The 25,644-nt window shown below is 37.3% G+C and overlaps 1 protein-coding gene across 13 annotated transcripts in view; it reads right to left on the bottom strand.

Moving 5' to 3' along the window:
* PPIG (peptidylprolyl isomerase G) overlaps nucleotides 1–22,371 on the bottom strand; it is a 45,844-nt gene extending 23,473 nt beyond the window's left edge. The window contains exons 1-8 of one of the 13 annotated variants that reach the window (XM_086356667.1): nucleotides 22,253–22,371; nucleotides 5,337–5,386; nucleotides 4,079–4,116; nucleotides 3,694–3,852; nucleotides 3,522–3,596; nucleotides 2,854–2,961; nucleotides 1,777–1,821; nucleotides 1,002–1,089 (exon numbers count right to left, since the gene is read on the bottom strand). In XM_086356667.1, the coding sequence (XP_086212793.1) occupies nucleotides 1,002–1,089; nucleotides 1,777–1,821; nucleotides 2,854–2,961; nucleotides 3,522–3,596; nucleotides 3,694–3,754 (377 nt within the window). In that variant the 5' untranslated portion in view covers nucleotides 3,755–3,852; nucleotides 4,079–4,116; nucleotides 5,337–5,386; nucleotides 22,253–22,371. Of the gene's footprint in view, nucleotides 1–1,001; nucleotides 1,092–1,776; nucleotides 1,822–2,853; nucleotides 2,962–3,521; nucleotides 3,597–3,693; nucleotides 3,853–4,078; nucleotides 4,117–5,336; nucleotides 5,387–21,841; nucleotides 21,941–22,252 lie in introns of those variants that run through there. The other 12 variants (XM_086356620.1, XM_086356701.1, XM_086356648.1 and 9 more) reach the window with 12 other exon arrangements.
* Between the last annotated feature and the right edge of the window lie 3,273 nt (nucleotides 22,372–25,644).

The raw sequence follows: 25,644 nt of genomic DNA, 5'->3' as shown, positions 1-25,644 counted from the left end.
TCACTTTAAAAACAAAAATTGCTAAAAACAGTGAACTCTAGTTAGTACGTTACTTTTCCCAGTGTTACAGGGTGGCAATTTTTAAACCTAGGATTCAACAAATGAGTAGAATTTTTTTAACATAATGGAAAAGAGATTTCTCATGGTTGAAGAAGGGAGTTACAAATATGAAATAGAAAACACAGAAATAATCCATATGGTGCTGACAGATTAACTTCTTCTGAGCCCAAAAGAGTTTATGTTACTGAAGAGCAGAGCAAATTTTTACCCATGGAATATGATAAAAAACGTGAACTGCTGACATGAGCCCTGGTAACAATTTTTTAATGGTCAGAATTGGAAAACATTAGTAGTATTGACTTTGGATTACAAATAAACTTAGTGAGTTGGCAAATTCACAAATACAGAATCTTTGAAAAATGAGGAACAACCCGTATTTTACTCTCTTTTAAGTAAGTAATTTATAAAGAGATACTCACTGCAAATATTCTGTTCCTTAATTTATCCTCCATAGATAATTTTTTCCTGGATCAATTACTACTGAGATGATTGGAAAATAGGGACATCTCTAATGCTACAATTTCTTTTACATGTGTTAGTTGCATTCTACTAAGGAAGTTTTTCTTTCTCCCTCCTTATTCATTTATTATTTCCAAATGGACGCCTGGATTTCTATAATATGATATCATCACTACTTATTTTCAAAATGATCAATGCTCAACTTGTCCTCATTTGGCCAGTGGAAACTCTACCCCTTCAAGCTGGCTCCTGTGTCCTCTTGACAAAAGTTTTCATCATTTGAAAACTTTAGCAGTACAGCTGACCTCCCCTTTCAGCAAAAGGGGAGGTCAGCTGTACTGCTAAATTCTTTGTTCTTTCACCTTTAAAAATTCTCCCCCTTATACCTTATAAGTCCCTTTCTTATTAGTGATCAGTAGCGGGAGTCCAGAAAAATGACATACCAAAAAAGGGATATTTTAAATCAGATCATAAATTCTTACATGAAGAACTGTGAGCCATTTGTATCCTTCCCTCTGTTGGCCATTGACAAGAGAAATTCTTTATTGTGTTTAACAGCAAAACTCTCATCTATAAAGAAGCAAAGTTTTCAGTTACATTATAGGCATAATTTCCCCTTCAAAATTCATTTTCACTCCTCTATATATCTTGGGTTCCTATCATATGATCTTTAGCACCAACCAAAATTTAGATTAAAAAGTCAGGGTAAGAGAAATCTAAAATTAATGAATTCCCTCCCTTATCTTTTCATACAAAAAATTTTAAATTTTCAATCATTTACTATAAAGTGCAAATACTATACCAATCTCTCTTCAATATTATTTTTAGCACACAAAGGCACTCATTAACTTAATTTCTGCTATTGATAAAGAAAACAGCTTATTGCAAAGAACGCAGATTGTCTTCCAATCTTGTATTAGAACAAGAAAAAAGCAGGTAGAACGTGAAATTTCACTGACTCCCAAAAGTTAAAGATGGGTAATATGAAATTAATTCTACAACCACATTTTTAGAGTCTTTCAAATGATCTTCACATTAATAGAAATTTCAGAGAAAACTTAAATTTGGGGAAAACTTTACAGCCAAATTTAGAATATCAAAGATTTTTAAAAAACCTTCAGAGAAAAATGGACACACAAAAAAGTTGGTATTATCACTAAGAAATACAGCTGAATCTCTCTTTTAATAAAGATTAAGATCAAGCTTTTAATTTAAAAGTAAACACTAAATGTTTAATTTAAACATAAGTATTTGTACCTTCAAAAAATCCTCCATAAATGGATTCCCCTCCTCGTCCATTTCCTAAGAATGAAAAGCATGAACTCTTAGAACTGTTAGGTCAGTAGTTTCCTTGAAGCATTCCTAAACAAAATGCTTCTTACAAAGTAGGTACCTGAATGACTTTACACCAGCAATACTCAAAGGTTCACAGCAAATCATAAAAGATAATACTGACAAGATCCCAAATTACTTTTTCTCCTCTCTGATCCAACAATATGAGTGTGACAAAGCCTATTAATATCTGTAGAAAAAAGACTGTTCAGATTCTAATGATTGTGTAGGTCCTTTAACAGAAATTACTAGTAGCTTTCAAAGTGTTTTTAAAAACAGTTTCAGTATTTTTACAAAAAGAAAGGAAGTAAAAACTATACTGTAGTAAAAGATAACTGGATGTGACAAAATCAAACATGAACACAGACAGGCTACTAAGAGATATATAGTGGGTTTTTTGTTGTTGTTGTTTAGTTGCTAAGTCATGTCTGACTCTTGTGTGATCCCATAGACTGTAGTCTGCCAGGCTCCTCTGGCCATGGGATTCTCCAGGCAAGAATACTGGAGTGGGGTGCCACTTCCATCGCTAGGGGATCTTCCTGACCTAGGAATCGAACCTGCATCCCTCTCTTTGGCAGGTGATTCTTTACCACTGAGCCACCAGGGAAGCCAATGGTTTTTTATCCAAAAGCAAACTTCTGAAATTAATTCATGCATCAAAGATGAATTTTTTTCCTACGTTTTTCCTCCTTTATGTCTATTTCTATGAGTTGTTCTAATTTTTATTTTTGGCCATGTCAGGCAGCTTGCGGAATCTCAGTTCCCCAACCAGGAACTGAACCTGGGCCCTCAGCAGTGAAAGCTCCATACCCCAGCTACTGGACCACCAAGGAATTTCCAGTTCTTTTTGTTTGACCAAAAGATTAAGTGGGCTGAGAAGAAAATTGGACCAGTACTTCCAGAGATTTGTCTAACTTTCAGATCCATGTACATAAGAATAAGAGAATATAAATTTATAAACAAAGAATATTTGATTTTGTTTGGTAAGAATTAAAGTCTTACCTTCACTGAAGTCACCACCTTGAACCATAAAATCTTTGACAACTCGATGAAAGAGACAACTTTTATAATGTAATGGCTTCTGAGTTGATTTCCCTGTCCCCTTTTCACCTAAAGAGAAGAAAAATTAGTAGGCTATTAAGTAGAAAAGAAATTAAGGAAATAGTATTAAAGCAATATTAACGATGAAATCACAGGAAAAAAATTTTTTCCATACTTCTTTAATTTTGTATCTATATGAGATGATGAATGTTAACTAAATTTATTGGGATAACCACTTTATGATGTATGTAAATCAAATCATTAAGCTGCACACCTGAACTCATACAGTGATATGTCAATCACATCTCAATAAAACTGAAAGAAAAATTTAAATAAAATGAATAAATAAAAAATTATTTCTCTTGATCTATAAAGACTTCTTTAAACTACAGAATTTTCACTCCTCTCAGGAATTCTTTTAAAAATTAATTCAAAAAGCACCCATGCTTTTCTAGTGAGTGGAAAAATCAATCTTTGATAAATCCTATTACAATTAATATGTCTAAGAATTACTTTCATGTCTAGTCAATGTTGCAAATAAGCATGCTGAGAAATAAAAATACAATGCATGAAAAAACCTAAAATGTGTTAAATTGAAACTATTAGGGTAAGTGAAAACGTCAACAAACCTGTACAAAGACACCGAAAGTTCTCGCATGTTTTGGGGCACACATCAGAAAATAATTCAAAGACAACTCTTCCAGCTGAAAAAGAAGGTAGCTGGTTTATATTTCTTCATGTAAAGATAATTTAAAATATTAAATATTCATATATAAATGTTAGAGACATTAATTTCCTTACCAGGTTGATTATTAATGGCGATATCAAAAAAACATCTAGGACGCTGAACCTTTATTCCCATGGCGTCAATACTTCAATCTGAGTAAAATAGTTTCAGGCAAACACATTAAAACAGCAAAGATTTTTCATAAATTTCCGAAGAGAAAACAAAACAAAACTCTGTGGAGCATAAACAAGAAATGTAGTCTGAATTTATTTTAATATTTACTTCTATGACATAAATTACATGATTATTTTCTTTGAAAGATTAGACTGCATCTTGTAGAAAAGACATAAAAGGTTTAGCCATTATATAATACAGTATTTTAAAAACCAAATATAGACTGCCACCTCAAACAGAGAATTGTATTAAGTCTGCATGATTAGTGAACTAGAGACAGGTTACCTTTAAATAGGGAAAAATCAAGGACAATCTTTTTGCTCCTAGAAAACAAAAATAAATTTTGATTAAAATAGTGAAGTTTTAAAAAGAAAAACATTCAAATTCCTAAAAATAATTCCTCAAGGAAAAAAGAAAGTGGACTACTTTAACAATAGTTATATATAGGGTAGATTACATTACGAGTAAAAATACATTACATTTTACATATGTAGTTATTTTTTGATCATGAATAACAGCCTATACTGATCTATCTAATGTAGACAAAAACATCAATAAGTGAGATACTCTATGGAAGTTTTATCTACAGAGCAGACAGCTACTAGTTAAGACATTGTTCTCATAAGCACTTAAGGACTTCCTCCAAATTTAATACCTGGTGGAGAATGAAAGGGTAAAGTGAAAAGCAGAGGAAACAAAGGTACTTAGTATAAACATTTTTCAAAACAATGAACTACAAAAATCTGTTTATCTGTTCAAAACAGAGACTAACTGAAATGTTTATGCTTTTGCGAAAATTATATCTTAAACTAGTAGCTCAGTAAGCTCAGTAAGCAATGAATGATATTTTAAATCTAGTGAAATTTTTATAGATTCACAGAGTTATAGGAAATAATACACAGAGATACATGTTTCTCCCACGGTAACATTTTACAAAATATCATAGCACAGCTGTAGGGTAAAAAGCATAAACAATGCTGACACAATCCACATTTCCCCAGTTCTAGCCGTACTCATTTGTGTGTATTTATTTAGTTTTACAAAATTTTATTAAACATATAGGTACATATTATCTACCACCATTCCTTATCAATTTTACACACACCACAACCACAGGTAAGAACAGTCAACAATAAAAGCATGGAAGACTGCCCAAATCACCAACAATTTGAAAAATACAAATCCTATGTATTTATTCATTATTGTATGGAAAAGGGGGGTTACAAACTACTTTTTCTGCAACCTCCTCCATTTTTTATTTCCAAAAGATACTATATACTAACTAAACAAACTAAAATTTGTTTCATATGAAACAAAAAGAGGCCTTTCAATCCTCCAGGAAGATTACAGACACAGACTTCCTGAAAACAATAAAACAAAACAAAACTTACTAATTTTAATAGCTGGCTAAGTTTGTTGCATTTTTATTTGTATAAAATTTCAATGTATGCACATCTGAAGTTGAGAATAAACTGGATCCATAAATTTGAGGAAACTATCTTATCTTAAAGAAAAATATTAAATTATTATTGATACTTAGTACCTGATTATCTTTTATCTTCTAAATAACTTGTGCAGGCCTTCTTAAATTCTCTACATTTGGAGGCAGAAGAAAAAGAGGAAATTTAGAGATTTAATTATTTTCCTCCATAAACAACTTCTAAAGTTAGCTGTTTAGCCACAATATCCCAAAGATTTCCATTCTCAGAAAAAGAGTATAGTATAAATAGCACTGCCTAAAACATACCAAATTGTTTACAATTACAGTTGATTTCCTGTTTACCGTGTTTTTAAAAACTCCTTATTTGAAAAACAGGTAAATATTATGAAAGCTTATAAAGTAGTTCCTAATACCCTTAATCTTTTAGATAAAATCTTTGATGATTTTCCAAGTTTCTCAATTCTAAGGCATACTGTAAACAATCCTATAATTCTGAGACTTTGCAATCACAATAAATGCTATCACTAATTTATGGAGCTAGGAATATAAGTGGAAGCTACTAGGATAGCTGTTTGCTCTGTTTTTTTTTTTTTTTTTTTTGCTGTTGTTTAAGTGCTGCTTACATGGGTAAGTTTACTTTGGGAAAACATTAAACTTCACTTAGAATTTGTGTAGTTTCTGGTATGTTATGTTACACTAAATTTACTTTTGTTAAAACAAAGTAAAACTTTGTTAAAACTTTATCTAAAACAAAATTCTTGGGGTTCCTGGTGTCTCCTCCAAGCAGGAGACACGGGTTCGATCCCTAATCCAGAAAGATCCTACATGCTGCAGAGCACTAAGCCCACACTAAGCCTGTGCTCTCCAGGGAGCTGCACCTGCTGAGCTCACATGCCCTGGAGCCAGTGCTCCACAGTAAGAGGAGCCCCTGCAAGAAGCCCACGCACCACAACTAAGAGCAGCCCCACATCTGCCACAACCAGAGAAAAGCCCGAGCAGCAGGGAAGACCCAGCACAGCCAAAAATAAAGAAAGAAATATTATTTTAAAAATAAAATTCTTATTTCTCTACCCCTGATTCTCTCAAAGAGTAAACACCATTGTCCAACCCGGCTGCCACCACTGAAGAAAACATAAATTTTATTGAACTCAGTATGTCCAAAATATTATTTCAACATATAATCAACATTCAGTTCAATTCAGTCGCTAAGTCGTATCCGACTCTTTGCAACTGCATGAATCACAGCACACCAGGCCTCCCTATCCATCACCAACTCCCGGAGTTCACTCAAACTCACATCCATGGAATTGGTGATGCCATCCAGCCATCTCATCCCCTGTCGCCCTTCTCCTCCTGCCCCCAATTCCTCTCAGCATCAGAGTCTTTTCCAATGAGTCAACTCTTCGCATGAGGTGGCCAAAGTACTGGAGTTTCAGCTTTAGCAAAAATCCAATGAACACCTAGGACTGATCTCCTTTAGGATGGACTGGCTGGATCTCCTTGCCGTTCAAGCGACTCTCAAGAGTCTTCTCCAACACCACAGTTCAAAAGCATCAATTCTTCGGCGCTCAGCTTTATGGTCCAACTCTCACATCCATACATGACCACTGGAAAAACCATAGCTTTGACTAGACGGACCTTTGTTGGCAAAGTAATATCTCTGCTTTTCAATATGCTATCTAGGTTGGTCATAACTTTCCTTCCAAGGAGTAAGCGTCTTTTAACTTCATGGCTGCAATCACCATCTGCAGTGATTTTGGAGCCCCCTAAAATAAAGTCTGACACTGTTTCCACTGCTTCCCCATCTACTTCCCATGAAGTGATGGGACCAGATGCCCTGATCTTAGTTTTCTGAATGTTGAGCTTTACATACTATTAATGATAATTCACATTCTCTTTCTGTTACTATCCTGTGCTAGGTTGCTTCAGTCATATCTGACTCTGTGCGACCCCTATGGACTGGATGTAGCCTGCCAGGCTCCTCTGCCCATAGGATTCTCCAGGCAAGAATAACAGAATGATTTGCCATGTTAGCAAGTTTTACAAGTCTTGGATATCAAGTGGGTTTTGTTTTTTTTTTTTGGCCTTACTGCAAGGCTTGTGGGATCTTTGTTCCCTGGCCAGGAATCAAACCTGGGCCACTGCAGCAGAGGAGTCAGGTTCTAACCATTGGACCGCCAGGGAATTTCCAGAAATCAGTGTTTATGCCGCATTTCAAATGTTCTATAACCACACGTGGCTGGTGGCTGGTGGCTGCTGTACTGGACAGCATGGTTCTAACTACCTCAGCTCATGTTGATCTCTACAACTTTATGGAACATTCCCAAGTTTGCTCAGCCACACTGGAGATCCTGCTGTTCTTCAAAAGTCTGTGCATGCATGCTCAGTCATGCTCTTTGCAATCCCATAGACAGTAGCCCACCAGGCTCCTCTGTCCATGGGATTTCCCAAGCAAGAATACTGGCCACTCCAGTAGCCATTCCCTTCTCCAGGGGATCTTCCCGACCTAGGGATCGAATCCACATCTCCTGAATCGGCAGGTCCAATCTTTACCACCGTGCCACCTGGGAAGCCCAAAGAGCCAAGGCCTATCCTCTGTCAAGTCTTTCACATTCACTATGCCCTCTGAGGAATGCTCCTACCCCAGATCTTCACATGGTTCACGTCTCCACTTAAGTCAGTGCTCAAGCATCACCTCCTCACGGAAATCATTCTTTGCCAGTATATTCACAGAAGCAGGCCCTATCCTCCAGCACTTTATATTCCCTAATTCTGCTCTACTTTTCCTCCTAGCATTTATTGCTACTTGATATTTTAAGTTTTATGTATTTTCCTCTTACCAGAATATAAGCTTCATGATGTGAGAGACCTTTTCAGTTTTGCTCCCCTCTTAATTCCAAAGTGCCTCAAACAGTACTTGATTATGGCAGGAAACCAATATTTAATAAATCAACAAACATACAAGGAAGAATAGGCATGTGTGAGAATGCTTTTCTGCAACACTGCAATAACAATAATTAAAAGGAAACACCCAAAATGTCCCCAAATGAGATAATGTCTGAGTAAACTGTGGTATATACATGCGATTTAATACTATAAAACAGTTTAAAAAGTCTTTACGCACACTATCCAAAACACCTGTTTAGGTGAAAAGAAAAAACAAAGTTGCATTCAAGTATTTTTTTTTAATACCCTAAAATAATAGTCTGCTTCCACAGAGAGAAAGGTCTTGAGATAAATACCAAAACCTCAAAGAGTAAGTACTCTGTAGCAGTACAGGAGTAAGGATGGAAAGTCAATGAGGGTCTTTAACTATAATGTTTGAATTTTTGCAACAAGAATATGTTCACGTATTAGTTTCCAATTTAAAGAAAGACATATCTTCAAAGTAAAATAAAATAGCAGAAAATATGTGAAAATATTTAGAGCCTATTTCTAAGTGAGAGTCATAGATGATTTTTGTTTTAGTTTTCTCATTCTCCAAGTTTTCTACGACAAATTCAGACTGGTAAAAGTAACTCTTCAAAAGAACATTCAAGACAACGTATTTTTTAAGTGTTTTACTTTCAGGCTTACTACTGTTGTTTCATATTTAAATCTAGAAGATCTCAAGAAATTATTTTTCTTTTCACAAAACTGTGTACCCCTCCAAAAGGAAGGGTACGTTTGCTCCAAAGGAAGTAAGGAGAAATACTTGAGTATTTACCTAAATAAACTTTGGGTGTTAAATAACTTTTCAGGTTCTCTAACAATGAAATAAATAATGCAGACAAACTTGAGAGTCCTTTGGACTACAAAGATACGAAACCAGTCCATCCTAAAGGAAATCAACCCTGAATATTCACTGGAAGGACTGTTGCTCAAACTGAAGCTCCAATACTTTGGCCACCTGATGTGAAGAGCTGACTCACTGGAAAAGATCTGATTCTGGGAAAAACTGAAGGCAAAAGGAGAAGGAGGTGGGTAGAAGATGAGACAATCAGATAGCATTACCAACTCAGTGGACATGAACTTGAGCAAACTCCAGGAGATAGTGGAAGATAGGGCAGCCTGGTATGCTGCAGTCCTTGGGATTGCATGACTTAGTGATAGAACAACAAATAATAAAGAAATAAATAACAGAGACAAACAGATTTGATCTCATGAAAAAAATGTATTATTTCTATTTTTCAAAGGGAAATTAGAAAGTAAAAAATTGGGGGAAATATTTCCAAACATGATGTGCTAGTTTCCTTACTGCAAAACACTGGCAAGGCCCATCCTACTCACTGGAGAACATGAAGCACCTTTAGTCCCGATATGTAAATATCAGTCCATGTGACAACCAAAAGAAGCCCTCTCACTGTCCCTCTTCCCCTCCTTGAGGACTGTAGGGTCCATGCAGGAAACAATTAAAAGCACAAAGGCTACCCAAGGGAATATAAACAAACAAGTCATAAAAAAATAAAATAAAATATATAAACAGTATGAAAACTTTTGCTAAGCAACTTGGCACTGTAGACCAAGAATATATTCATAATCATTCTAACCTTTAACATTTTAGTAATTCAAACTCTTTGAATGTCTCTGCTGCTGCTAAATCACTTCAGTCGTGTCCGACTCTGTGCGATCCCACAGACAGCAGCCCACTAGGCTCCCCCGTCCCTGGGATTCTCCAAGCAAGAACACTGGAGTGGGTTGCCATTTCCTTCTCCAATGCATGAAAGTGAAAAGTCAAAGTCAAGTCGCTCAGTCGTGTCCGACTCTTCACAACCCCATGGACTGCAGCCTACCAGGCTCCTCCGCCCATGGGATTTTCCAGGCAAGAGTACTGGAGCGGGTGCCATTGCCTTCCCCATTGAATGTCTCTAAAGGCAGCCATTTAAAATAAAATCGTCTTTAAAGAAAGTGAAAGTGAAGTGGCTCAGTCGTGTCCGACTCTTTGGGACCCCATGGACTGTAGCCCACCAGGCTCCTCCATCCATGGAAATTTCTAGGCAAGAGTACTGGAGTGGGTTGCCATTTCCTTCTCCAGGGGATCTTCCCAACCTGGGGATCGAACCCTAGTCTCCTGCATTGTGGGCAGACGCTTTACCGTCTGAGCCACCAGGGAATAGTAATTAGGAACAATCTAACAGTTCATACAAAAAAAAAAAGACAGAAGACCTAAATAGACATTTCTCCAAAGAAGACATACAGATGTTCCAAAACACACATGAAAAGGTGCTGAATATCGCTAATTATTAAAAGAATTGCAAATCCAAACTACAACGAGGTATCACCTCACACCAGTCAGAATGGCCATAATAAAAAAATCAGGGCTTCCCTGGTGGCTCAGTGGTAAAGAATCTGCCTGCCAATGCAGGAGACACCCATATGATTCCTGATCTGGGAAAATCCCACCTTCCTTGGAGCAATTAAGCCCAAGTGCCCCAGCTACTAAGAGTATGCTCTAGAGCCCAGGAACTTCAACAAGAGAAGCCACTGCAATGAGAAGCCAGTGTATCACAGACCCAGCATGGCCAAAAATAAATAAAATTATTTTGAAAACATTTACAAACAACAAATACTGGAGAGGCTGCGAGAATGTAAACTGGTGTAGCTACTATGGAAAATAGTATACAGGTTCCTTAAAAAAACTAAAAACTGAATTACCATATGATTCAGCAATCCCACTCCCAGGCATAAAACCAGAGAAAAACACCGTTCAAAAAGATACATGCTCATTTCAGCAGTGTTTACAACAGTCAAGACATGAAAGCAACCTAAATATTGGTCGATAGATGAATGGATAAAGAAGATGTGGTATATATACAAGATGGAATATTACTCAGTCATAAAAAGAATGAAATCCCAAGTGCTGCCACGTGGATGGTCTTAGAGATTATCATATTAACTGAAGTAAGTCAGAGAAAGACAAATAACATGGCATCACTTATATGTGTAATCTTAAAAAATGATACAAATGAACTTATTTACAAAACAGAAATAAACTCATAGAAAATAAACTTATGGTTACTAAAGGGGATGCGGCAGGAGGGAGTTAGAAGTTGGGAATTATATACACAAAGACACACTGCTGCTGCTGCTGCTAAGTCGCTTCAGTTGTGTCCGACTCTGTGTGACCCCATAGACGGCAGCCCACCAGGCTCCCCCATCCCTGGGATTCTCCAGGCAAGAACACTGGACTGGGTTGCCATTTCCTTCTGCAATGCATGAAAGTGAAGAGTGAAAGTGAAGTCGCTCAGTCACATCCGACCCTCAGTGACTCTGTGGACTGCAGCCTTCCAGGCTCCTCCGTCCATGGGATTTTCCAGGCAATGTGTCTTTATATCAAATAGCTAAACAACAAGGACCTGCTGTATAGCACAGGGAACTATACTCAGTATCTTGTAATAATCTATAATGGAAAATTATAGAATCTGAAAAAGAATACACACACACACTGAATACACACACACACAAATGAATCACTCTGCTGTACACTTTCAACTAACACAACATTGTAAATTAACTATACTTCTATAAAAAATAAACAAAACGAAAAAAAAACCTAAATGTCTAACATGACAAGTAAATTAAGAAATATTCATATGATGGACTGCTATGCTGCTTATGAAAATATAATTTTTAATATAACATGGAAAAAATGTTTAAGTGAAAAAAATAGCAAAATTATGTAGTGAAAAGGACTTTAAGGGTAAAAAAAATTCATATATACTGTCACTGTAGTGCTTTTTATAATAGTAAAAAAAGAAGTTGTATAGTAATAGAAATTGGTTAAATAAACGATATCATCATGAAATGGATGGTATTCATCTAGCCATTGGAAATCATATTCTTACATGTTAAAACAACAAAGGTAACATTTTCACCAACTGGATTGAAGGAAATAAAAAATGCTGACCTCATATATTACCGACGCTAGCAAAGGGGTAAATCTGATAATCCTCTGCCACTGTGACAACACACATTACAAATGCATTCACGACCCTTTGACTCAATAGCCCTATTCCGAGGAATTTATATGTCATTCACGAAATAAGGTATGTACAAGGTCATACAAGGCACCATCACTTGTAATAGTTAAAAGGCCATAAAGCTAACTGTACATAAAGGAGGAAGAGGTTACATAAATCATATGACCTCCGTACAAGTAACTGGCTATAAAAAGGAATGAGGAAGCTGGTTATCTGCTATCCCCCAGCCCTTTTAAGTAAAAACAACAACAACAACAACAAACCACAGAAATGTATATGGTATATTTTCTTTGTATTTTTTCAAAATAACTTTTAAAAAACGTGTTTTGTCTAATACAGACGCATATGGTGGGAGAGGAAATGGGTAGCTGGGGAAGATGGGTAAGATTTTTTTTACTGTATTAACTTTTCAATTTTTTGCCACTACTAATACTAAAGCACACTAATACTACCATTAAAAGTTCTTTAAAAATAAAACTGAAAAAGAAAAATTATCAAAGACCACTCATAGATGAGAAGATATTCATATTAGGCGAAAGAAAGCAAGTTAGCAAGCAGTATTATCTGTAAGATTCCAATTTTACACATATCAAATGCACATAAAAAAGATATCATTCAATAAAAAAAGGAAATTCTGCCATTTGCAACAACATGGTTGGACCTTAAAGACAATAAGCTAAGTGAAATTAAGTCAGACAGAGAAATACTGTATGATCTTACTTGTATGTGGAATCTGAAAGTAAATTTAAAAATATATTCACACAAACATGCATTCACACATGCACAAACACACCGAACTCAGAGAGAAAGATATCAGATTTACGGTTACCAGAGGCAGGGGCTAGGCTTGAGGGAACTGGATAAAACGGTTACAAGGTACAAACTTTCAGTTATAAGATAAGTAACTCCTAAGGATGTAATATACAACACTGTTAACACAGCACTGCTGTGTGGCAATTTGAAAGTTGCTAAGAGAATAAAATTCTAAAAGTTCTCATCACAAGGAAAAAGCATCATTTTTTCCCCTTGTATCTGTATGAGATGGTGGATGTTAAACTGAACTTATTGTGACAATCATTCCTCAATGTGTAAGTCAATTCATTATGTTATGCACTTTAAACTTGCACAGTGCTGTACTTCAATAAAACTAAAAGGAAAAACAGGATTTACATCAAAATATTAATGAATCATGAATTATGCAGCATTACCTACAGACATGGAAACAACTTAAGTGTCCCTGATAAGTGGATAATGAAAATGTGTCACACACACACTTTGAGGAGCATTATTTAGTCACAAAAAGGAAGAAAATCCTTCCACTTCTGACAACATGGATGGGCCTCAGGGGCATTGTGTTAAGTGAAAAGAGGCAGGCAGAGAAAAACAAATACTGTACAATCTCATACATGGAATCATAAAACAAAAAGAACCCCCCCCCCAAATCTGAACTTATAAAGTCCCAAGAAAATAGTGTGCATGCGTGCATGCTAAGTCTCTTCAGCTTGTCTGACTCTTTGTGAGCCTGTGGACTGTAGCCCACCAAGCTCCTCTGCCCTGGGATTCTCCAGGCAAGAATACTGGAGAGGGTTGCCATGCCCTCCTCCAGGGGATCTTCCCGACCCAGGGATCAAACCCATGTCTCTTACATCTCCTGCACTGCACGACTAGCGCCACCTGGGAAGCTCCAAAAATACAGGGTACGGCATGGTGAGTAATATGTGCTCTGTATTTGAAAGTTGTTAAACAGATGATCTTGTCACAATGAAAAAAACATCTGTACGTGAGGTGAAGGTTAACTAGACTTACTATGGTGATCATTCTGTAATATATACACTTAATCACATACACATGGGCTTCGGTCATAACTCAGTAGGTAAAGACCTGCCTGCAATGTAGAAGACCAGGGTTTGATTCCTAGGGCAGGAAGATCCCCTGAAGAAGGGAATGGCTACCCACTCCAGTATTCTTGCCCAGAGAATCCCATGGATAGAGGAGCATGGCAGGCTACAGTCCATGGGGTCGCAAGAGTTGGACATGACTAAGCGACTAGACCATCACTGCCATCAATCACATACACAGTGAATTACACACACATAATCATATACACAGTGATCATGTTGTACAGCTGAAACAAATTTAAAGTTATATGTCAATTACACTTAAAAGGATTTACAGCAAAATATTAACACTGATAATATCTTGGTCATGAATTTAAAGGTAACTGTTATGTATTTCTGTTTTCCAAATTTTCTTCAACAGGTATAATTTTATAATCAAGAAAATATTTTTAAAGAAAAACCAAATGAGATAATTTTCTGCTTATTAAACTAGCAAAGATCTTTTAAAGGAATAATTCCCAATACAGTAAGCAAATCCTCTGGAAATGTATGTAAAAACTGTTTATACCTCAAACTGGTTTATACCTTAAAAATCCAATTGCTAGGAATCTACTGTAAGGAACTATTTTAGAAAGCCTTCATGTATAAAGTTGGCCATGTTAGTGCTTCTTTTATACTATCCGAAGTAACCTTTTCAGTATTATGAAAAATGATAGTTGAACAAAATATCACAGTTGTTGAAGCAATGCTTACAGTGATCAATAACTTGGAAAATGTTCATAATTGTTAAAAATAGTCAAGATATAAAACAGTAATGTAATATTATTATAATCACATAAACTACTCCTTCAAATTCAAAGATTTACAAAAGAGAAAAAAAGACTCAAAGGAAATAATCACTACAGTATTTGGTTTTAAGACTGGAGAGTGGGGATATATGTATGTATACGTATAGCTGATTCACTATATGTGAATCACAGAAACTAACACAACATTGTAAGCCAACTATATTCCAATTACAAAAAAAAACACTGAAGAGTGTTTTTGCCTCACTGTACTTCTTTCTACTTCTTTAATAAACATAACTGCTATTATAAATAAAAAATTCATAATATAATTTTAAAAATGTACATACACTCTAAGATTATAATGTGCATGTCTCTGTGTGGTTATAATACGCATTTAGGTAACACCACACAGGGATACTTTTCTTAGAAACAGATTTAAATGGTATCTTGAAACAACAAATCAAATATGCTTTAAATTTAAGAAACATGAAAGATAGCAAATTATTATTAAAAGCACTATATAAATATCTTAAGTATGTGAATGTTCTAACATTAGTAGCTAATGAAGAACAATGATGACACAAAAGATGGCTCAATGCTATGTCTCTAACATTACTGATATCAGAATTTATCTAATCAAAAATAGGATATAGTACTCCCTCTTTAATTATGATTTCCTGTTATTACACTATCTAAAAAATGCAACACAAACATCTAGTCAATTTTTTTTTTCTTTTTGAGGAGTAAAGAGGTGGCGCTAGTGGTAAAGAACTTGCCTGCCAATGCAGGATATGCAAGAGATGCGGTTCCTTGAGTTGGGAGGAACCCTGGAGGAGGGCATGGCAATCCACTCCAGCATTCTTGCCTGGAGAACCCTCTGGACAGAGGAGCCTGGCGGGCTACAGTCCATAGGGTTGCACAGAGTCAAACATACCTGAAGCAACTCAGCATGTATGCAAAGAGAAAACAGTACTGACGGATAACAAAAACACAGTTCAGGACAAAAATCAAGTCTACACAATTTCAATACAATAAGTCATGAATTTCCTAAGAATAGTTCACAAAGAAAGCTTTCAGAGCAATAATCTGCAGGTGAACTGTTCACTGCATAGTTGTTTAATCTAAATGAGTTGCAGCTATTCCAGTAAAATGTAGCTATAATTAAAAAAAAAAAAATCATCGTATCGAGCAACATGCCCCATTCCTGTACAGCAATCAGCATTGTATACCCCATCAGATGAGGTACATATGTTCCAGTCTGACCTAGTTTCCACTACTGCATGTTAGCTGTTACCATTTATCATTTACTTGAGCTTTTGCATTCACCTCACCTGCCCGACTTCCTCAGAAATCTGAGTATTTGATACTTACTTCCATCTACTTTATTTATAAAGAAAATACTTTTAAAGATAATCAGTAGAGCTAACAAGCTCATGAAAAAAGTTGAGTAAAATTAAGCCATAACTTTTAACATTTTAATGTATATTAAGTTTCTTCTAAGCAGATAGAATTACAAATATTTTATCAAGAGTATCATAGTCACTTTAATATGTCAATAATATATAATGCAATAACATTTCAAAATATTAAATGCTGGGAAATAGATGGGGAAACAGTGGAAACAGTGTCAAACTTTATTTTTTTGGGCTCCAAAATCATTGCAGATGGTGACTGCAGCCATGAAATTAAGACGCTTACTCCTTGGAAGAAAAGTTATGACCAACCTAGATAGCATATTCAAAAGCAGAGACATTACTTTGCCAATAAAGGTCCGTCTAGTCAAGGCTATGGTTTTTCCTGTGGTCATGTATGGATATGAGAGTTGGACTGTGAAGAAAGCTGAGCGCCGAAGAATTGATGCTTTTGAACTGTGGTGTTGGAGAAGACTCTTGAGAGTCCCTTGGACTACAAGGAGATCCAACCAGTCCATTCTGAAGGAGATCAGACCTGGGTGTTCTTTGGAAGGAATGATGCTAAAGCTGAAACTCCAGTACTTTGGCCACCTCATGCGAAGAGTTGACTCATTGGAAAAGACTCTGATGCTGGGAGGGATTGGGGGCAGGAGGAGAAGGGGACGACAGAGGATGAGATGGCTGGATGGCATCACCGACTCGATGAACGTGAGTATGAGTGAACTCTGGGAGTTGGTGATGGACAGGGAGGCCTGGCGTGCTGCGATTCATGGGGTCGCAAAGCGTCGGACACGACTGAGCGACTGAACTGAACTGAACTGAGGATGTATGATATGCCATGTGCTCTTGAGCTCAGTTGTGTCCACCTCTTTGTGACCCCATGTACTGCAGCCTGCCAGGCTCCTCTGTCCATGGAATTTTGCAGGCAAGAACACAGGAGTGGCTTAGCATTTTCTACCCTAAGGGATCTTCATGACCCAGGGGTCGAATCTGTGTCTCTTATGCGTCCTGTATTGGCAGGTGGATTCTTTACCACTGCTCTACCTGAAACTTCTGCAACAAATATATTTCATAAAAATATCAGAGATGAAACAAATTCATAAGTAAAAAGTTTAATCTTGTAGCTTCAGACATGAAATAATTTCCATATTCACTTAAAGTAACATGAAGGTTGGAGATGGGGGCAGAAGGACACAGACAACTAATTATTAAAACATATAGTAAAAAAACATGGTATTTGTAATCGTGCTTTGTTGCTGAGTCATGTCCAACTCTTTGCAACCCCGTGGACTGTAGCCCACCAGGCTCCTCTGTCCATGGGGATTCTTCAGGCAAGAATACTGGAGTGGGTTGCCACACCTTCCTCTGAGGGATCTTTCCAACCCACGAATTGAACCCAGGTCTTCCGCATTGCAGGAAGATTCTTTACCAGCTGAGCCACCAGGGAAGCCCCAAAGTGAAAGTGAAATTTGTAATTAGGCAATAAATAATGCAGTGACTTTATTACATTCTTTATTACATGGAATTACATTCATAATTCCAAGAATTACTTGGAAGTTTAACACAGTCTGAGGGAGTCTGCAGAGTACTAAGTCTTGAAAATGGAGATATTAAATACTCTTAACTATTACAATGACAAGCAGGTCTTTGCCCTTTCTGATTCCCTTGGTTAATTCTTAATTGTCCTTAAAGATTGAACACAGCCAAAGTACACTCTAGGAATTTCACCCTGACTCTCTGAAGTTAAAATGACTGTTTGTTGAATTTTATTTTCATTATCATAAATTTGTCTGGAGAAGGAAATGGCAACCTGCTCCAGTATTCTTGCCTGGAGAATCCCATAGACAGAGGCGCTGGTGGGTTACAGTCCATAGGGTCGCAAAAGAGTCAGACGAAACTTAACAACTAAACAATAACAAACTCCTTGAACTCAGAACCTATCTTCAACACCAAGCACAATGCCTGGTCCAGCACTACACTGCCAAACAGAATGCTAGTTAAGGCTTGAGCAGAGGACTTGCCCAGCGCCTTTTCTCCCACATGTACTGCTTCCCACAGGAGTATTGCTAATATGTATCTATAGTGAGTAAATCCTCTCAGCCTATTCCACAACTGAAAGGAGCTTATTCTTTAGATATGCCTGCTGGGGCTGCATTCTGTTAACAAAGTGTCTATTTTCTTTTCTTTAAACAGAATCCACTATAAGAGAGCATTTTCAGTTCAAGTCCAAGAAATAAAGATGGGAAGTTCTCATCTGTTTAAGTTTAATAAAACAGGTAGCAATTTTCATAGAAGACTTGCACCTCTAAGTGCAATCATATTAAGTTAAACTAATTAAAAGTATAGCAGATATTGAAAACTTTCAAAGATAGCAATCTAACATCACATTTTATATTACTCTCTACCTTAATGTAGTTCACAGAAATCAAATGAGAAATAAAAACGGACTGGTTAAAAGATATCTAAATACATTTATGAATGCCAGGTTGTTAGTGAACTAAGTACAAATAAGTTGACATTCTGGGGTGTCAGAAAAGGCAACTCTGATCTTCCATATAGTTCCTTTTCCTGTAGTGTCTCTGACAGTCACAAACCTCTGTACTGGTAAAAACATGATTAACAGTGTACAGGCAGTTAGTAGGGCTTCCCTGGTGGCTCAGATGGTAAAGAATCTGCCTGCAGTGCAGGAGACCTGGGTTTGCCCTGAGTCAGGAAGATCCCCTGGAGAAGAGAATGGCCATCCATTCCAGTATTCTTGCCTGGAGAATTCCAAGGACAGAGAAGACTGGTGGGCTGCACTCCCTGGGTCACGAACAGCCGGGCTCAACTGAGCAACTAACTCACTTCACTTTCAGGCACTTACTAAATTTCTAAATCCTCCAGAAAACTTAAAAAGAGAAAAGTTGGTATGATGCCAAGTTTGGTGTTAAATAACTTACTGCACGTACAATCTGAGAGACAAAAATCTAGTACAACTATGCTAGTGCAAACTAAAAAGCATATACCAACTGGGGAATCTCTGCTAATATTCTTAATATTGTACCTGCAATTATCTAAGCTCTTATAACAATAAACTTATCCCACTGTCTCAAGAGAGAGAACCAAACCATCCTAGCACTGTGTTATTTAATCCAGTAACTCCTAAATAAAAAATTACAGATTTTTGAAGTTTGAAGGAAATAGGTAATCTGGTCCAATCTTCTAAGTGTATAGACTTGGGAACAAGAAGACTAGAGAGTTGAAGTGACTGGCTCAAAGTCACAAGTGGAAAACAAAAAAGCAAGAGTTTTCTGGTTAAGATTATAGCTTCACTCTTAAAAGTAGCTTATAACCTGTGCCTGATTCATATTGATGTAAGGCAAAAACCATCACAATATTGTAAAGTAATCATCCTCCAATTAAAGAAAGAAAGTAGCTTATTCATAAATATTCCAAATAATGGTTACATAATTTTACTTTTTATCAAGTGACCACGATGCAAAGATTTAATTATGAATAAACCTTAAGCTAAAGTTTATACACAATTAACAGTAGCTTATTAATATATACAATCAGGCTTCATGCAATTTAAAAATAAGTAGGTTAAGGAATCATTCATGCTTTAAAAATAACCATTTTAATATCAAAAATTGATAACCACAAGTATGACATAATTAAATTCCAAGAACAAGTTGGTAATCATTTTAAGCCACTACTCAAACTAAAACGAAGTGTAAAACATTTCCTGTCTGGTACTAAAAGTACAAAGTCCCAGTTACAGCATACAGAGAATTTATAACACTGCCTGTAGTATATTTCAAGATGCAAGATTTGCCTTACAGAAATAAAAATATACGGAGTTCTTATGGAGACCATATATTCATTAAACCAGGTCAAAACCACTGACACTTAAATGAAAACTAAAAACTGGTACTAATATTAAAGAAAAAAAAAAGTGCAGCAGATAGATTTGCAATAAACTCTTCAAATAACCTCAATTAATTATCTATGGATTCCAACTACATATAACAAGTAAGACACATTAGTACTTGAGGATACAGAGAATAAATAATACATTCTAATCCTGTTGAAATATCCTATAAATAAAACAATAAGGGAAAACATCAACATATATTTCTCAAAAGAGCAACACTTGAAGAACTGTAGATGGTGTCCTGACAACTAGTAGAACTAGCTCATCCTACTATAACTATTACCAATTTCCTGATGTTTGGGAGAATGGATGCTGCCTGACAGGAAATCTAATTTAAAATATGCAAAATATCAAAAGAATAAAGACTTTACCAAAAGAACACCGATACTGCAAGACCACAGTATCAAGCACCAAAAATCAAAGACTTGTGTAAGTCACAATAAACGTAATGTGCGCTTTTCACTCCTAGGGGAGCCACTGAGCTCTTACTCAAAGCTAATTTCACACAGAATTTTAACAAACCTGAATATTTACTTTTGAAGCCCACAGCTTGATAATAGCCTGAAATTAGAATATAATTTTATAGATGATAAAAAAAAAACCTGAGGTTCAGAAAGATGGTCGGATCAGAAAAGAACTCAAAATTTCGAACCTTGTCAGTTTTCTTACTTGTACACTCCTGACAACAGGGAAAGGCAACCCTGACAAAAGTTCGCAAAAGCAAAAACCTTAAAAAGTAAACAAAATTTTTAAAAAGGCACAGAATCCTACTACAAGACGCCATTAGGATCTCAGGACACCAATACTCTTGAACCATAAAGAAAACGTTAAGGTAAAGGGAGCTCTGTTTAAAACAAATGTATGTAATATGTAATCCCTTATAGAGAAGATCCCATCTTAAATGATTAAACTAAAAAAAAAGGAGTGATAAAACGGGTAAATTGTCGCATATATAAAAAACATGAATTAGAGAAACAGCCATTCTAGATGTCGGTGCCTTTTATGGATTTTAAACCGCGATTTCAAAACTGTTTACACACCCCCTCTCCATCATCTGTACAAACCGGCCATTCTTTGCCAAACGGTAGTCCACAGACTCACTTTTTCTATCTGGTTTTGACTACTGAAAATTAACCGTACTCCCTAATTTCCACAACATTTAATTGTTTTTGGACGCATTTCTGACCACTACTGCAAACACTTGGTCCTGCATAAAGTACTATTGTGGGAAGAAATGAAAATCAATGCACAAAATGGTGCTTTTATAACATTTTAAAAACGACAAAGTTTCCCATTCCTGCAGATCTCGATTCAGCACCTTAAAAGACTAAAGACTAGCCAAATTCGCACACTTCCCCCAAAGCATTTGGAATTCCGAAGCCATCACCTTCCTACAAGAGTAATTCCTCCTAAAAGGCCTGCGCTGCACACAGTTCTTCAGAAACGTGGGAGAACTTGGAGTCAGTTCTGGGTAAGAAGGAAGAGCCTGGATTGGAGTTTGGGGAGAACTAAGTGGCCTGTGCCACTACACTACGCAAGATAGTCGCTATGAGAGGAAAAGGTCGGAGCAGGGGAAAGCCTGTCTTCGTTCTAATCTTAACCCCTAAGATCCAGGCTCCTCGCCTGCCACTCTCCACCCCTAATCTGACAGGATGGCAGGTAACGCGTCCCGTTTCCCCACCTATCCTCCCACCTACCCCGCACTCGTGCTCGGTCTTACGATTTTGAAGCATCAAAATCACCCCGGCTCCCTGGAGTTCAGGCCACCGTCGCTGCCGCCATATTACAGCTTGTGCGGCAAAATGCGTCAGGGAGGGAGGTGTGCGCCCGAGAAGGGAGGGCGGGGGCTGGCAGGGGGAGGGCCATTTTCCAGGTCCGGAAGGCACGGCTGGAAGCCCTCTCCAACAGCACCTGCTGCAAAGCTAGCGCCACGATCCTCGGGGGCCCCTCTGGGATCGGGCAGCCCCAATATCTTGAGAGGAAGACGGTTAAGTCGGTCTGGGCCTATCGCGCCGGCTCCGCCCCTCTTCTAGGGCCCTTCCCGCTCTCGCACCCCGGCAGTGCTGCAAAGGACGGTACCGAAACAACACAGGCTCTGCGCCACCTACTTGCACCAGTCCAGTCTCCTCTTCCCGGGGTCCGGTCCTTTAAAGCGCTTCAAATCTACCGCCGCCAGAAAAGGCGCTAAAGACCACTAACCGACTCCCTCCCCCCACAACCCAGGCCCGGCGTGGAGGGGAAACGTCGCGCCGGAAATACGTCACTGCTCGGTGGCCCGCGTCTTCTGGTGATCCCTTGCTTCGGTACCTCACCCTCCCTGGAGTTCTAGGATTTGGGAGCGAGTTAAATGCCTGGCCCATAGGTAGCTTAATGGTTTCTGTGTAAGTTGATTGACAGCGTTTGTAACCGTTAGAATGCCAAGTCATTCGTGAAATGAAGTGCTTCACTTAATAAACATTGATTGAGCCTCTGCCAGGGTGTTGGGAAGGAGACCGTACTTTCAAAGAGCTTCCCAGGTCAGCTTCTAGTTAATGCTATGACACACATTAAAAAAAGAAAAGAAAAGAAATGAACAAAGTGCTATTTGAGAAAAGGAGGAAATTATGAGGACATTGACGCCCTTTGTTGTCTTTTAAAAATATTCGCATAGCAACCCCATGATATGTTATCCTTGTTTCACGGATAAATTGAGGCTCAAGGAAGATAAGTGCCTTCCCAAATACATTGTTCCTAAATACCAAAGTAAGGCTTTGACTCCAAATCCAGTGCTTTCTGGGGAGAACACTATTTAGGACATATGTTGCTATTTAATTGTTTCAAGAGATTAAGAGTTCCTAGATTGTTAGAATTGTAATAATTCCCCCTGATATTCAGGGGAGTTGAGGGCAGTCATTGTGAAGATATGCCATGTGTTTTAAAGAAAACAGCCCCCTTGTGATGATTAGTGATATGTGTCAACTTGGCTAGGATATAGTGCCCAGTTATTTGGTCAAAGAATAGTCTAGATGTGTTTCCCAGGGTATATTTTAGATGTGATAAACATTTACAATTCGAAGACTTAAAACAGGGTGGGACTCATCCAATCAGCTCAAGGCCTTGAGATCAGAGGCTGAGATTTCCTAAGGAAGAAAGCATTATGCCTCAAGATGGCATTATAGAAACTTTGCCTGGGTTTCCAACATGCTTGGCCTGCTGTGTTGATTTCAAACTCAAGACTGCAATATCAACTCTTATGTGCACTTACAGCCTGCTCACCCACCCTACAGATTTCAGACTTTCCAGCCCCCACAACTGTAAGCCAATTCCTTACAATAAATCTGTTTTTCTGTAAAAACAAACAAAAGGAAACAGAGGACTTAGATTTTATTATTGTATGAAAAGAAAGTTACAATTATTTAAAATTTTCACTCCTTTATCTTTGGTAAATTAGTAATTATCAACAACATGTGAGCATGTGGCAGGTACACTTAAGGGTCTTCACCGGTTTTATTAGCTGTAAAACTGAGAGGACAATCCTGGCCTCTTTAAGCCATTTTGCTTTCATTGCAGGAAAGTAGCGTCATACTCATCTTCAAACAATTTAGAGGTTATGTGAGTTCACACTTTGCAGTGAGGAGGGCAATTCTTTAGTACCTTTAAAATTCTAATTTATAGTGAGCACGATATTGAGACAGATTTTTGTTAGCATGGGTTTGATTTTTGCTAATTCAGATTCCTTAGAATATACTTTTATTTAGCTGTGATATACAGATTTATTTCTTAGATTTCTACTTGTAGAGGTAATGTGTAGTTTCCCTCTTTATCATCCATTTAGTTAGACACAATCTTTGAGGATATAGTACAGATTATACCATAGTTAACATTTTGAGATGCGCAAAGGTAGTATTACTAATTTGTTCCAGGATATACTTTTTTCTTAGAGAGATAGACCTTTATATGAAGTGACTGAAGAATTATTTAATAGTAAGGTATTAACAAGTACTTAGATATAGTATACATTATAAATGGTCACATTTTAGAGGATTCCTGAAAGAAGTCTTGAAGCAGCTTTACAAATGTTAATTCAAAGACTGGTGGCTGGTGGTGAACTATGACAAAGTTTTCACTATTCTTTTCTTAAGAACAGTTGTTTTGGGGGGGAATTCCCTTGTGATCCAGTGGTTAGGACTCTAGCGCTGTCACTACTGGGACCCTGGGTTCAATCCCTGGTCAGGGAACTAAAATCCCATAAGCCATATCTTTTCTTAGACTGTGGTAGTTGCTTTCTTTATCCAGATGTCCTTACTTGAATGAATGAAAAACTGGTGTGCTTTGCTGGGTCCCAAACATGTTGAAAGTTCAATGGTCTTTGAAATCCAAAACTTTCCCAAATAAATTTGACATAATTTATTGTTCCAAGAAGGAAGCTCTTGCAAGTAAAAGGAAGTATTACCTCCAACAATATGGTGGCTTAAGGAACAAAGGACTTATTTCTCTCTTAAATAATAGGTCTGGTGAGTGGACCAGATCAAAGGGCAACTCTCCTCCATATAGTCAGGCAGGACCTTACGTTCCTTATATGTAATTCCAACATACTCCAGGGCCTTGACATTGCATGATTAGATTAGAGTGTATTACCTGGAGTTTCAGCCATCAGGAAAACATTACAAAAACTAAGATTCTGGCATCAGTACCATCACTTCATGACAAACTGAGAAGTGGAAACAGTGACAGATTTTATTTTCTTGGGCTCCAAAATCACTGCAGACAGTGACTGCAGCCACAAAATTAAAAGATGCTTGCTCCTTGGAAGAAAAGCTATGACAAACCTAAACAGTGTATTAGAAAGCAGAGACATCACTTTGTCAACAAAGGTTCATATAATCAAAGCTATGGTTTTTCCAGTAGTCACGTATGGATGTGAGAGTTGGACCATAAAGAAGACTGTCACTATCATTTAGGCCTATTGTTGCAGGGAGCTGGTCTGGCACTCATAGCTCAGCCTTGGTATTTCTGCTGAACATAACAATTGCACAGAATAACAACATGAAACAAGGCCACTTTCTGACTGATGTGTCAAGACCAAAACAAGACATAATCATACCTGAACTTAGACAAAAAACAGTATTGTTCAAACCACAAAAAATGACCAAACATCCACCTATTGTGGCTAGTAGGAGTGACAGCTGCTTCTTTACCAATCCCAGCTTTAACTTAGCTTCATTCTTTCTGCCTTCTAAATAAAATTTATTAAGATGCCCAGTAAATTCCTCATAGTAGCCAATCTAGAGCAAAATCCCTGTTAAACTTCCTGAAGATAACACAAGGCCAAAAATTGATTGTGGTGATGTTCCACAACTCTGAATTACAAAAAGTCACTGAATTTTACACTGTGAATGGGTGAATTGTATGGTGTGTAAATAATTTCTCAATAAAGCTGTTACAAAATTTGTCATCTAGAACTGGTACCTGTCTGCCATGACACAGTGCAGAAATGGAGAGAAGTTTTGATGCTTTTATA

The sequence above is a fragment of the Bos grunniens genome, chromosome 2 (assembly GCF_055505025.1).
Source record: "Bos grunniens cultivar Pamir isolate PY7600 chromosome 2, Bosgru_T2T1.0, whole genome shotgun sequence".
NCBI classification, from domain to species: Eukaryota; Metazoa; Chordata; class Mammalia; order Artiodactyla; family Bovidae; genus Bos; species Bos grunniens.
This window is presented reverse-complemented; position numbering and strand designations above follow the sequence as displayed.